Source organism: Acomys russatus, chromosome 29 (genome assembly GCF_903995435.1).
Source record: "Acomys russatus chromosome 29, mAcoRus1.1, whole genome shotgun sequence".
Lineage (NCBI taxonomy): Eukaryota > Metazoa > Chordata > Mammalia > Rodentia > Muridae > Acomys > Acomys russatus.
In genome coordinates this window covers 7,143,886-7,158,992 of record NC_067165.1, presented here as the reverse complement: position 1 = coordinate 7,158,992, position 15,107 = coordinate 7,143,886, and the positions used below count along the sequence as shown (strand labels likewise).

Below are 15,107 nucleotides of genomic sequence, written 5' to 3'. Positions count from 1 at the left end.
TTTTTAAAAAATGGAGAAGGCTAAGGATGTTAATTTAAGGTAATACTAAAGTTGGAAGAGATATACTTATATTTGACCAGCATGGCAGCTTATGCCTGTAATTCCTGTACTTGTGAGGCTGATACAGGAGAATCACGAGTTCAAGGCCAACCTGGCCTATATCATGAGATCCTACCTCAAAAACAATGACAATACATTTAAGTTTATGATTTGACAGTACAGATTCACCTGATTTAACAGAAAAGATAAGATATGGTTTAAATGAACAAATTTTTATTTATAATAATAGAAAGTCAGTAAATAACATCTACAGCTGATAGAGAACCAGCACTATAAATGTACGAACTAAAACTAATAGTAAGAAGATTTTTGTTGTTGTTTTGAGACAAGGCCTCACTGTGTAGCCGTGCTGACCTGGAACTCACTGTATGTAAAACATACAGGCCTGAACTCAGAGATCCTCTGCTTCTGCCTCCTGAGTACTAGGATGAGATTTTTTTGAAGGATATATTTTTATTTTAATTCTGTGCATGCATGTGTGTCTGTGAACATGAGAAACCAAGCGAGGGCACTGGATCCCCTGGAGCTGGAATTGCAGATGGTAGTAAACTGCCTAATATGGGTACTGGGAACCAGACTAGAATCCTCTGCAAGAACAGCAGGTGCTTTTCATCGCTGACTCGTCACTGAGTCATCTTTCCAGCCCTAAAAAAAGATTCTTGGCCGGGCGTGGTGGCGCACACCTTTAACCCCAGCACTCAGGAGGCAGAGGCTAGTGGATTGCTGTGAGTTCGAGGCCAGCCTGGTCTACAAAGTGAGTCCAGGACAGCCAAGGATACAGAGAGAAACTTTGTCCAAAAAAACCCAGAGAGAGAGGGGCGGGGGGGGGGGGGAGATTGATTCCTTTTTTTCTTTCCCAAAATGGAATCTTTTTAAAAAAGATTTATTTATTTATTACACAGTGTTTTACCTGTGTATACACCTGCACACCAGAAGAGGGCACCAGACCTCATTATAGATGGTTGTGAGCAACCATGTGGTTGCTGGGAATTGAACTCAGGACCTTTGGAAGAACAGACGGTGCTCTTAACCACTGAGCCATCTCTGTAGCCCCTAAAAAGATTTCTTAAGACAAATGTAGTTGTACATATCTCTAATCTCAGAACTCAGTAGGCTGAGGCAGGAGGATGATGAATTCTAGAATAGCGTAGGATGAATAGTGAGACCCCCATCTCAAATAAGTCAAAAAATAGAAAAGAGAGATTGTCCTGAGGAACAGGATTTGGAGAGGTAGATAAGAGTGGCTAATATAAAACTAATTTATGTATTATTTGGCAGTATTTCATAAAGATACGAAATCATAAATTATTCAGGCTTCCTTTTTAAGTGTATTTTGGGTGTATATATTATGTGTATGTGTGGGTGTGCATTTGCCCCAGCATGTTTGTGGAGGTCAAAGGACAACTTTATGGAGTCAGTTCTCTCCTTTCACTTTTATGTGTGGGGTCTGAGTGCCAAACTCCAGTCACCACGTATGAGTGGCAAGTACTTTGCCCACTGAACCATCTCCTGCTACCCAGTCAATCTCAATCTCCTCCCGCCCCGTTTTTTTTTTTTTTTTTTTAAAGACAGGGTTTCTCTGTGTCTACATAGTGAGTTCCAGGACAGCCAGGGCTACATGGTGAAACCCTGTCTCAAAATATCAACAACAACAAGGGATCAGACTCCATGAATCTGTCATGTTTATGCAAATGTGGTATATTTATAGACAGCAGTATTGTTCAATAGTACAAATAATCATATTGCTGTTATCTGTAAGAACATAGATGACTCTCAGATCTATATGGAACCACAAAAGCCAGGCTCATAAAGTATGTATTGGTTGTAGTTGAACTTTGTTGTATTAAGTAGTTTCTAGAATAAACAAAATTAATCTGTTGTGATGGAAATCAGATCAGTGCTGTCCTGTAGTGAGGTAAGGGGTTAGGGTTTATGTCCTACTACTGACTAAAAGAGTGGTTACATGAGCATTGATGTTTATTAAAACTCAGGAAACTAGCCAGACGGTGGAACACATCTGTAATTATAACATTTGGTAGGTGGGAGAAGTTTGTGAAACCCTGTATAAAAAACAAAACCAATCCATGGATCTGTATAGTCTGTAGAACTAGGCACAGTGGCACACATCTCTAATCCTAGCATTCAGGAGGCAGAGACAGGAAGATGTCTTGAGTTCGAGGTGAGCTTGATCTACAGAGTGTGTTCTAGGACAGCCAGGACTACACAGAGAAACTCTGTCTCGTAAAACAACAGCAACAAAAAAAGTCTTGAGTTTTATGGTATATGAGTTATACTTCAAAAATGATTTCATCAGGTTATTGTAGAGATTCAGTAATAAATTAAGAAACTGCAAGGCTTAAACTTAGTAATAACAGGTGAAAGAAAGTGATGGCTCAGTTCAGTAGGATTTAGTAACAGATCATGAGGTGTGGTAGGGGGGACAAGAGAAGGCTCACCAGATGTCCAGCTTGGCACCCGAGTGTGTTGGTCTTATGTATTCAAATGATCAATAGAAAAAGAGCAGGCTTGACATAAGAGATCAGTTCTTGGTGCAGTCTGCTGAATCAGAGCTAATGACTGATACATTTTTAGCTAATCAGATGGTATATGTAAATAGTAGCTAAATAAATAGCTCTTAAGAGATAAATCTAGCTCCACCACACAGATCTGCTGCAAGATACCCGAGAGTCCCCGACCTGCAGACACCGTGGTACAGTCAGGCATGTGTCACTGTGATGAGCAAGTATATGGTAGAGAGATGGAAGAGAAAGAGAAAGCACTAGGAAGAGAATTGGAACTGGAGATGATAGCCCGTTGTGAGTAGCCTGCACTGCCATCTGAGGTCATGGTGGTGTCCTGACCTTGTGGCAGCAGGGATCTCTGTCATGTCTGTGGCCCATGTTACCACCAGAGTCTCTGGTCTGGGCTTCCTGGGACCGTGTCGATGTCTGAGGGCTATGTAGAGCTGGCCTCGCCCCTCACCAGCTGAAGCACTTAGGAGAGCTCACCCATCACTACCACCACCTTGTCTGGATAGCACAGTAGAGCTGGCCATGGTGACATGGGCTCCAGAGAGCTGGCCCTGAGGGTGTGCTGCAGGCAGGAGATCTGGCCCACTTCCTGGCCTGGGCAGATCAGGAGAGTAGCCCTGGTGGCTCCAGCACAGGAGAGCTGGCATGCTGACCAACTCAGCTACCACCTAGATCCAGATCCAGGGCTTTGAGTTGTCCCACCCCGTCATCAACCTCATCTCTGAACTGCTGGAGCATGTGAAGGGGCCAGTGCTGCAGAAGCAAAGCTGTAGGGCCTCCATGATACAGGGCAACAACAAGAGGAGTCTGCGTGAGGATCTAGTATTGATGGTGTAGCAGAAGCCAGAGGCCTTGAACCAGACCAGTGACTCACTGCAATGAGCATTTGCAAGCAAAGGTGTGTGGACAGAAGGTCATACTGTGTGACACACTGCGGTACGCCACAGCTCCCATGGCTAGATGTTTTTGTTGTTGTTTTCCTTTGGCAGGTAGGTTGCAATCGTGAGGGTGGATATGGAGGGCTGGAGACATGAGTGGAATTGGGGTGCATGATGTGAAGTTCACAAAGAACCAATACAAAATTAAAAAGAGATAAATCTAGTTTAAATTTAGATGACATAGCTTTTGCAGAATAGTTGAGGTTATAATTTTGAATAGGATAGGACAGTGTGAAGTGACTAGGGAGGTAATAGCAGTGAGTCACTCACAGATACTCTGCTGTGAATGGTTTTACATTATAAAAATGTATTTTGTCTAAATACTTTAAGTATCTAATACTTATACAGCTTCATAAAGTATGGCATAGTAATTCAATACATGTGTACAATGTGCAGCGATCAAATCATGTCAGCAAGCACCTCCATCCCCTCAAGTATTTCTCATTTCTTTCTTTCTTTCTTTCTTTTTTTTTTTTTTTTTTTTTTTTGTTGTTGTTGTTGTTGTTTGAGACAGGGTTTCTCTGTGTATCCTTGGCTGTCCTGGACTTGCTTTGTAGACCAGGCTGACCTCGAACTCACAGCGATCCGCCTGCCTCTGCCTCCCGAGTGCTGGGATTAAAGGGGTGCACCGCCAGGCCCAGTGTTATTTCTTATTTCTATGTTGGGAACTTTACTAGTAAATACAGTAAATACATGGTAGATTCTGGATCCTCTGTACTTGTGTCCATTAGTAACTTCCGTCCGCTGTCTGTCCTTGCTGCTCATTGCAGTCTCTAGTGACCACCCTCCCACTCTAATGACCACCCTCCCACTCCATTCTTTTTATTTCATGCTCACTAGACACCTTGATAAAACTAGAAAACAAACTGTTTTTTTAACAGACACCATTCACTTAAGTAATATAGCTTTCTCTGGCTGGAGAAATAGCTCAATTAATAAGTGCTTTCTACACAAGTATGGAGACCTGAGTTTAATCCACAGCACCCATGAAAAAGCCGGGTGCAGCAGCAGGTGCTGTAACCTCAGCAGCTGGGGAAGCAGAGACCGATGGATTTCTGGGGGATTACTGGCCAGCCACCTTAGACCAGTTAGCCCCAGTGAAAGAGCTTGTCTCAAATATACAAGGTGGATGGCACCTGGGGAATATGACATCTAAGGTTGACCTCTGGCCTCCACACACATGTGCACACACACGCAAATACAAACAACATACACGAAGTGAAATTTTCACAGGGAAAGATTAGGAATTTGTGTTTGGTTGTGTCTAGATCAGTTTTTGAGTACCGATAATTGTTTAAAATCTGATTGATTTCTTGGTAGAAAATAACGAACTTTTTGTTTTAGGGAATGTTGTGGGCAACTTGGGACATTCTTTCTTCAGTCAAAGTTTCCTGGGCAGTAAAGAGCATGGTGGGTTCCTGTATGTGACATCCACCTACCAGTCCCTGCAAGACCTAGTGCTTCCAACCCCACCATACCTGTTTGGGATCCTCATCCAGAAATGGGAAACCCCTTGGGCCAAAGTGTTTCCCATTCGACTCATGTTAAGACTTGGAGCTGAATACCGGCGTAAGTACAGGTGTCTTTAACCCATACAGCCAAGACTTGTGATTAAATAAAGCATGAGATATTTTAATCCCCCTCTGGTACAATTCATTAAGAAACAGCCTTTTGAAAATAGGTATGCTAGCTGGGTGGTGGTGGCGCACGCCTTTAGTCCCAGCACTCGGGAGGCAGAGGCAGGCAGATCACTGTGAGTTCGAGGCCAGCCTGGTCTACAAAGTGAGTCCAGGACAGCCAAAGCTACAGAGAAACCCTGTCTCAAAAAACAAACAAACAAAACAAACAACAAAAAAAAAAAGGTATGCTAAGTATGACCAATGTCTGTAGTTACTTGGATATAATGTAAGGAGTGAAAAAACCAAATGAGGAAGTTGATGGCATATATTTCTTTGCAAATTTACTCTTTTATAGTTCACTGATTAAAAATATATTTAAGATAATTAATTTGAGCAAGTATTTTATTTGTATAGCGTGTCTGTGATCATATTTAGTATTACTTGGTTAGAAAGATTTATAAAAGTTTATTTTATTTGACTGTGACTGATAATGGAAACTAAGGGTGTGGCAATGACTCTCACCTGGTAAGCTGGCTGAAAGGTCTTCTGCCCATAGTTGTGGCAGTACAGCACTCCTCTCTCCCCCTCCACCTCCGCCTCCTTTCTCTCAGTGTGTGTTGTGTGTGCTTTTTTAAGACATTAAAGACTAAATGTAAGCTTTACTTTAAATTTTATATCTCACTTACTTAAAAGTGCCCTGTCTGGGAATCAGAGCCCTTGAGTAGGTCCCTCAGCTCCATCGTTTACTACCTTTGTAAGATTAGGAAAGTAACTCAAGATTGTTAGCTTCTCAAATTGTCAGGGTTTTGTTTTATAAACTGGTGGCCTTGCCTCATGTTACACTGTCTTGTTAAAGGAATAAAATAAAATAATGAACAAACATTAATTTATAAACCAGAAAATAATATATGTTCTAAACGAGTCACCTTTTGTACTAGTTTACTTTTTGTTACTGTGATAAATACTGTGACCAAAAGCAATTTGTGGAGAAAAGAATTTATCTCAGCTTATAGATTATAGCCCATCATTGAAGGAATCCAGGACAGGAGCTGAAAGCAAGAACCTGGAGACAGGAAGAGAAGCAGAGACCATAGAGGAATGCCACTTACTAGCTTGCTCCCAGGCTCACTTCAGCTACCTTTCTTTTATAGCCCAGGCTCACCTGCTTAGGAATGGTACTGTGCTCAGTGGCCTGGGCTCTACTACATCAGCGAGCAATTAAGAAAGTGCCATTACACATATGTCCACAGGAAACATGGAGGAAATTCTTTAGTAGAAGTTCCCTCTTCCCAAGTGTGCAATTGACAACTAAGATTAGCCATCACACCTATATTGTTATTCATGTGTTTTTCAGTGATTAGAGCACTTCTGGTCTGTAGAAGACCACGTTCAATTCCCAGCACCCACATGATGGCTTACAACTACCACACCTCCAATTTCAGGGGATCCAGTGCCCTCATTTGATCTGTGGGGCTACCAGGCACACATGTGGTACAGTGACATACATGCAGGCAAAATACTCATATACATAAAAGTAAAATAAATAAATATAAACAAACTAAAGGAAAAATAAGCAAGAGCTGCAAATGATGATTTACACCTTTAATCCTAGTACTGAGATGGCAGAGGCAGTTAGATCTCTGGGCGTTCATAGCTATTCTGGTCAATATAGCGCATCCTAGGCCAGCCAGAGCTGCATAATGAGATGCTGTCTCAGAAAACCAAAACCAAGCCTTGTGATGGTGATGCTGGCTTTTAATCCCAGCACTCAGCACAGAGGCAGGTGGATCACTGTGAGTTCAAGGCCAGCCTTGTCTTTAGAATGAGTTCCAGAACAGCCCAAGGCTACACAGAGAAACCCTGTCTTGGAAAAAAAAAAGGGGGGGGGGGCTGGAGAGATGGCTCAGTGGTTAAGAGCACTGCGTGCTCTTCCGAAGGACCCGGGTTCAATTCCCAGCACCCACATGGCAGCTCACAACTGTCTGTAACTCCAAGATCTGACACCCTCACACCAATGTACATAGATTAAAGTTAAATAAAATATATTAAAAAAAAAAAAAAAAGAAAAGAAAAAAAGAAAACAAAACCAAAAACATTTAATCAAAGCCCATCAAATGTTTGAATTTCTGGAAATTCAGAAATGGCTAACATATGATTATAGAATCTTAGGAATCTATTTAAGGAAAAAAACAGAAATTATGATTGAAGTGGTATGTTGTGTTGCAAACCTATACTTATCATTAAATTATTAGGGAGCTCCAAGGTGATCTTTATCTTGATCAAGAATGAAGGAGTTTGTTAAAACAACACTTCTTAGGTGAAGATGCCCCTGGATGGAACTCTAAAGACTTGCACTGTCATTCCAAACAGGAAAACTTGGTCAGCGAGCCAGCTAGGAGTGTCCCCTGGTATTTGGCCTTCCCTCAGAGGGTCTTGGTTAGGAGGTATAGAAGAGTGAGCTCATCGACTTTCTTAGTACAGGGGGATTAGGGAGAATTTGGCTTTCTGGATCATAGCAATCTAGTTGCTTCATAGGACCTGGTGAGTCACTTTGAAACTGCATGAAAAGACTTTTCTGGTCATCAGAAGATAACTCTGGTCCAGGAGTTGTGTGTTACCATACTAAATACTTTTTGAGCCCAACATTTTAAATGCCATAATGAACCATTACAATTATATTTAAAATTATTTTAACAATGATGTCTCTTTTCCTAGAAACTTAAGCTGCCAATTTAATCTGATAATTTCTCATTTCTATAGTTTACCCCTGTCCACTGTTCAGTGTCAGATTTCGGAAGCCATTGTTTGGAGAGACGGGGCACACCATCATGAATCTTCTAGCAGTAAGTTGGGAATTTTATTTTGTCTTTCTTGTGCTTGTTCAGGAGAAAGGAGAGAGAGATTTCATCATTTTGTTAACAGCTGTGCCCCTACTGCTTCAGGAAGGTGAAGGTTTATGCTGAAGGAGAGCAGAACATATATACTTTTTAAAAACAGATGGAGCTTGAGGCTGGAAAGATGGCTCAGAAGTTAAGAGCACTGGCTGTTCTTCCAAAGGTCCTGAGTTCAATTCCCAGCAACCACATGGTGACTCACAACCATCTATAATGTGATTTAATGCCCTCTTCTGTCACACAGGCAGAACATTGTATATGTAGTAAATAAATAAATCTTTAAAAAAGAAAAACAGAAACAAAAAAACATATGGAGCTCTCGTGTGAAATAGTGCAGGATTCCAGCCCTGATTATACTTGTTAGGCAGTGACCTTGTGGGATTCTTGTAAGGACCAGAACACTGTATAAAGAAAGACCTAGCATCTTGTCTTGTTTTCATTGTAAGAATGACATCTATGTATAGTTTACTGGTGAGCCAAAAATTGGTTCAAGGTTTTGCTCAAGTACATGAAAGGCTTTTGCTCATGGATTTGTGTATGGACTACACAATTTTTTTTCATCTGTTGATCTCTCTCATCTTTGCTGTGTGTGTGTTCAGGCTGAATGTTTTGGACAAAATTTTGGTCAGTTAAAGTTTCTGCTACATGGGCTAGAGAGATGGCTCAGAGGTTAAGAGCACTGACTGTTCTTCCAGAGGTCCTGAGTTCAATTCCCAGCAACCAAATAGTGGCTCACAACCATCTGTAATATGATCTAATGCCCTCTTCTGGCATGTAGGCCTATATGCAGGCAGAGCACTGTATACAAAAGAGAGAGGGGGAGGAGGGAGAGATTTTTAAAAATTTCTGCTACATATTTCACAGACTAAGATGAGTTTTGAATACTTAGAGTGTTTATGAAGCGTTCTATACCACCTACCAAAACTGTTTAACTCTGACTAGTTGCCAGACATTGTGGCGCACGCCTGTAATTCTAGTACTCAGGGAGCCAACAGGCAGAAAGCTGTGAATTTAAGGCCAGCCTGGTCTACAAAGCGAGTCCAGGACAGCCAAGGCTACACAGAGAAACCCTATCTTAAAAAAACAAAAACAAAAACAAAAAAACAGTCAACCATCTCTGTGGTATCAAATGTGGTGTAATCTCAGCACTGAAAAACCTGTGGCCAAAGAATTATGAAGTCAAGGCTAGCCTGCCTTGCATAGTAAGTCCCAAGCTAGTCTGGGCTATTTCACAAAACCCTGTCTAAAAGAAGAAAACCATCAAACTCTTCAGTGGTGACCTGAGGGAACCTATGCCATCCAGCTGTATATACTGTCCTTTTAGACTCCTGCTTGTTTTGCTTCAGCCACCCTGGAGAGCCACACACACTGTACCCACTGAGTACCCACAGTGTTCTAGGCACAAGAACAAAACAAGGTAGACTCTATGCCTTCTTGCCAATTAAAATTAGACAGACAACTAAAAAATAGATGTAGAATATGTTACGTGAGCCAGGCATGGGGGTCCACGCCTATGGTCCCAGCACTCGGGGAAGCTAAGGCAGGTGGATCTTTGTGAGTTCCTGATAAAGTTCGTCTGGACAGCCAAAGCTACACAGAGAAACCCTGTCTCAAAAAACCAAAGCAGGAGGAGGAGGAGGAGGAAGAGAAGGAGGAGGAGGTGGTGGTGGTGGTGGTGGTGGTACAGAGAGCCATCAGTAAGGGCTTCCATTACACATCCTTTCATTGTTTAGATAAGCAAGATTCAATATTGACATTTCTATTTGTGCTGCTTTTATTACTATATATTAAATCTATCATTTTATTATGTTCTGTCCTACTTTATTCTGCTTTCCCTAGGACTTCCGAAACTACCAGTATACTTTGCCAGTTGTTCAAGGTTTGGTTGTTGATATGGAAGTTCGGAAAACAAGCATCAAAATTCCCAGCAACAGATATAACGAGGTAAGATTTTACCAGGAAGAGACATTTTTTTCATAATTGGAAATGTGCGTAAAAGTAAAAAGAGCATAATTACATGTAAAGTGTATCTTCAGTTGTAATAAACTCAGTTTATATTAATATTTGGCGTAGTCCATTTATGTAAAATTTCCTTTTAGAAAGGTAGAGTGATACTTTTTCCAGACTTTTATAGTGATTGATGTGTCCTTTGCTCTTTCAATATTGTGATAGACTTGCTTTTTTTTTTGTTTGTTTGTTTGTTTTGTTTTTCCAGTCAAGGTTTCTGTGTGTAGCCCTGGCTATCCTAGACTTGCTTTGTAGACCAGGGTGGCCTCAGATTCACAGAGATCCACCTGCCTCTGCCTCCCAAGTGCTGAGATTAAAGGTGTGAGCCACTACGCCCAGCTCATAGGCTTATATTAAAAAAAAAAAAAGTATGAAGTTAGCTATAGTATATCTGTAAAATTTCTGGTGAGATTTATTTTTTTTTCCTTTTCTCGAGTACAGTAAATACTCTGTTGTTCTTTTTTTTTTTTTAATGGAAAATAGGCTTCTTTTTCATACAATATGTTCTGGTCATGATTTCCCCTCCCCCAACTCCTTCCAGATCCTCCCTGACTCCCCACTTACTCAAGTTCACACCCTTTCTCCCTTACTCTCTTTCATTAGAATGCAAACAGAAATCTTTTTTTTTTTTGTTTTGTTTTTCCTTTTTTTATTATTAATTTATTCAAATTACATCTCAGTTGTTAGCCCATCCCTTGTATCCTTCCATTCCTCCCTCCCTCCCGCTTTCCCCCCATCCCCTCCCCTATGTCTGTTACTGAGGGGGACCTCCTCCCCCTGTATATGCTCATAGGGTATGGAGTCTCTTCTTGGTGACCTATTATCTTTCCTCTGAGTGCCACCAGGCGTCCCCATCCAAGGGACATGGTCAAATATGGGGCATCAGAGTTTGTGTGAAAGTCAGATCTCCTTCTCCACTTAACGGTGGAGAATGTCCTGTCCATCGGCTAGTCTGGGTAGGGGTTCGAAGTTTACTGCCTATATTTTCCTTGGCTGGTGCCATAGTTTGAGGAGGACCTCAGGGCCTAGACCCGCCTGTAGTTTTCTAGGACCCTCTGGATCCTTCTATTTCCTCATTCTCCCAGGCTTCTCACACCTAAAGTCTCAATAGGATGTCCTCCCTTCTGACCCACTTTCCTGGTAGGTAAAGTTTTTCATGAGGACATACCCCTTGGACTAGTGTCTCGATATAAGTGAGTATATACCATTTAACTCTTTTTGCTTCTGGGTAAAGTCACTCATTATGATAATTTCTAGTTCAATCCATTTGTCCACAAATTTTGGAAATTCATCATTTTTAATAGCTGAGTAGTATTCCATAGTGTAAATGTACCACAGTTTCTTTATCCATTCTTCTACTGAGGGATACGTAGGCTGTTTCCATGTTCTGGTTATTATGAGTAAGGCAGCTATGAACATGGTTGAGCATATGTCCCTGTTGTGTGGTAGTGCATCTTCTGGGTATATTCCAAGGAGTGGAATAGCTGGGTCTTGAGGAAGCCCTATTCCCATTTTTCTGAGAAAGCACCAGATAGCTTTCCAAAGTGGTTGTACTAGTTTGCATTCCCACCAGCAATGAAGGAGTGTTCCTCTTTCTCCACATCTTTAAAAAAAAAAAAAAAAGTAAGATAAAGTAACATAAGGTTAAAAATAAAATCAAACAAACTGGAATGGATGAAGCAAGCTAACTGCCAGGAAAAACACCAAAGAAAAAGCACAAGAAATACATATAAACGCAGAGGCACACATATTCACATACATAGAAATCCCATAAGAACAAAAAACTGGAAATCATGACATATATGTAAAATACCGTAAGGGGAAAAAAAGAAAGAAAAATAATAACAAAAGTAATTCTGAGTCAAAGCATTATGAGATAAGGAACCTCAAAAAATCCCATGACTGGGCTGGAGAGATGGCTCTGGGGTTAAGAGCACTGACTGCTCTTCCAGAGGTTCTGAGTTCAAATCCCAGCAACCACATGGTGGCTCACAACCATCTATAAAGAGATCTGGTGACCTCTTCTGGCGGGCAGGTACTTGTGCAGGTGGAACATTGTATAATAAATATATTTTTAAAAAATCCCACGACTTTGTTTTATGCTGGCTGTCTACTGTTGGGCATAAGTCTGTCCTTAAGGGTGGTTTATCTCCCCAGTGAGACTTCATTGGAAAAAACTAATTTTTCATTTCTTAGCAGTTATCAGTTAGAGATAGCTTCTGGCTTAGGCATGAGGCTTGTGTCTACTTCCTCTCTCAGGGCTAGGACTCCAGCTGGCCTAGACCTATGCAGGGATTGTACATGCTGCCACAGTCTCTGTGAGTTCGTATGTTCATCAATGCCGCTGTCTTTAGAAGGCCTTGTTACCTTGGTGTTCTCTGTCCCTACTGGCTCTTACACTATTGTTGCTTTCTTTTCCGTAGGGTTCCCTGAGCCTGGAGGGGTGGCATCCTATTTAGGACTGAATAGTCCAAGATCTCTCACTCTCTGCACTTTGTTCCTTGTGGGTCTCTATTTTTTTGTTTTTTTTTTTTTTTTTTTTTTTTTTTTTTTTTCCCATCTAGTACTGCAGGAGGAAGCTACTCTGATGATGGCTGAGCAGTGCACTCATCTATGAGTGTTACAGTAAATTGTATCTGTTTGGCCTAAGAAGCCAATAATTGACACAGGGAGACTGACACGTACTTTAAAGCTACCAGCACTATGCCAGGCAGAATCTAAACTGTTACAAATCTACTTGTAAACTAACATTGACTACTCTAAACCTCATAACATACATATATCCCAAGCACTTGCCACTATGATCCTCAGAGACTTCTCTCCCATTCCCTGTCAACTGTCAACCATCTTCTTTCTCCCTCTCAACTGTCAATCTTGGCTCCGCCCCCTCCTCCAGGAAGTCCTGCCTTCCACTTCCTGTCCTTCTGCCCAGCCGATTGGCTAAACAACGCTTTATTGACAGTTGTTACATCCACTCGACATTCCTCCACGTATAAGTACAGCAGAACACCTTTAGGAGTCATTTTAAGAACAGAAGTGTTTGGATTTTCCCTAAGTCCCTGGCCTATCTAGACTCAGGTTCTTGGCTGCCTGAGTAGTGTTGAGTATGGGTTCTATCTCATGGAGTGGGCCTTAAATCCAATCAGTTACTGGTTGGCTACCCCTACAACCTTTGTGCCGTTATTGCACCAGTGTATCTTCCAGGCAGGTCACCATTGTAGATCAAAGGGGTATTTGCCTTTTTCCTTTGGTATCATGCAGAGCACTTTCTGGTACTTTCAATGGTAGGCTGTAGGGGTGAAGGCTCTGGATAGGCACCAGCTCAGCTTCTACATGTTAGGTAACTTGTTTGGGTATTATCTTCAGCAATAAAGCCTTACCATCAGTTCAGGGTGAGCAGCCAGTAGCTTTGGCAATGGCCTGCGTTGTTTGGGGGTGTCCCTGGGTTATCCTTTGGCCAACAACTTGATTAGTTGTAACCCATTCCCAGAACTGGAGGTTCCATTTGGTGATGAGAGATGTCTAGATGGGCATACCCTGCCAAGCCCATTGTTTTTTACTGGGTGTGGGGAATCTAAATTCAGGTCCTCAGGCTTGCAAACAGCAAGCAGCTTATTTATGACTGAGCTGTCTCTCTGCCCTATACATAGTCTTTCTTACTCCCGTCCACGTGGTCTTTGATCTTTTTTTCCATCCCAGCTTTTCAGTAAGCTGCTTCCTTATTGACGTATACCTACCTAACTTACATTTCAAGTGTAACTTTAAGAATATTTTCTCCAGTTGACTTTAATTCCTCTTGGGTGGGGTCCCTGCAAAAACTATGGCTGACAGAGGAATGATCTACAAGAGGCAGGAAGGAAATGCAGCTCAGCACAACCTAGCTGGTGCTGGTTCAGACTTCAATAGTTTCACCAGTTTATTGTAAGCATATTTAAGCAGAGCACAGCTTGGAAAAAAGTTTTCTAGAGTAATACAATCTCCTGTGCACAAAGAGGCATAATTATATCAAAACTCAACTCAAAGTACGTGTCACGTCTTCCAAGAAGATGGGTTCTAGAGATAGGCTGCATGTATTATTTTAAGGGGCTAGGGAAGGATCTGGCATTGTCATACAGAGAGCATAGAGATCATTTGTGCCGTTCGCCACCCCTAGTCTTGGCTGTGGGAGCTTGCATTATCTATACAAATAACGATACAATAATGTAAAAGTCACCTAGACTACTAGTCACCTCCAGTCCTACTTGTGGGAACTTAGTACGGCCTGGCTCTCCAGATGACATAAATCACTAGGCTGTTAATCACCTCCATTCTCAGCCTTATAGGTGAAAAAACAGATTATATATCTTTTCTCTTGAAAAATAGCATTTTTTTTTTTTTAAACATTCCTGTTTTCTTAGAGCTATCTGTGAGCACAGGGAGCTTTGTGCTCCCAACAAACTCACATCTGGAATAGCTTTCTTTCCCTGCTGTGTACATTTCCAGACCCTGCTGTGTACATTTCCAGAATTCTTCCCCCCCCCCCCCCCGCCTTGAGACAGGGTCTCACTATGTAACTCCAGTTGACTTGAAACTTGCTGTAAGGACCAGTCTGGCCTGAGACTCACAAAGATCCTCCTGTCTCTACAAGTACTGAGATTAAAGGCATGCACTATCATGAATGACCAGCACATTTTTAGAATTTTTTGCATATTACTGATAATCTTATATTTGTTATTTCATGCTTAATGTTTTTTTCCTATGAGACATTAGTCCTGTGAGAGATATGTCTGTCTTATGTACTACTGGTATCAAAAGTAGACTATTGCATAGTAGGTATCCAAGAAATATGTTAAATAAAAACGTTAAACCAGGGACCAGAGAGATGGCTCAGTGGATAAAAGCACCAGCCACACAAGCCTGGCAACTTGAGTTCAGTACCAGGAACCTACATTTAAAATTTTAAAAAAAAAAAAAAAGAAAGAAAGAAAGGACTTGGCTAGATGTTGTGGTGTGCATATTGAATCATAGCACTCATAAGTCAGAGGCAGGTGGGTCTGTGAGTTTGAGAGTTCCAGGCCA

At 41.5% G+C, this 15,107-nt stretch overlaps 1 protein-coding gene across 1 annotated transcript in view; it reads left to right on the top strand.

The window, feature by feature from the left end:
* Nucleotides 1–15,107, top strand: part of Zfyve9 (zinc finger FYVE-type containing 9) — a 121,891-nt gene that overhangs the window by 79,550 nt on the left and 27,234 nt on the right. The window contains exons 10-12 of the mRNA XM_051170970.1: nt 4,874–5,098; nt 7,909–7,991; nt 9,882–9,986. Of these exons, the coding sequence (XP_051026927.1) occupies nt 4,874–5,098; nt 7,909–7,991; nt 9,882–9,986 (413 nt within the window). The remainder of the gene's footprint in view (nt 1–4,873; nt 5,099–7,908; nt 7,992–9,881; nt 9,987–15,107) is intronic.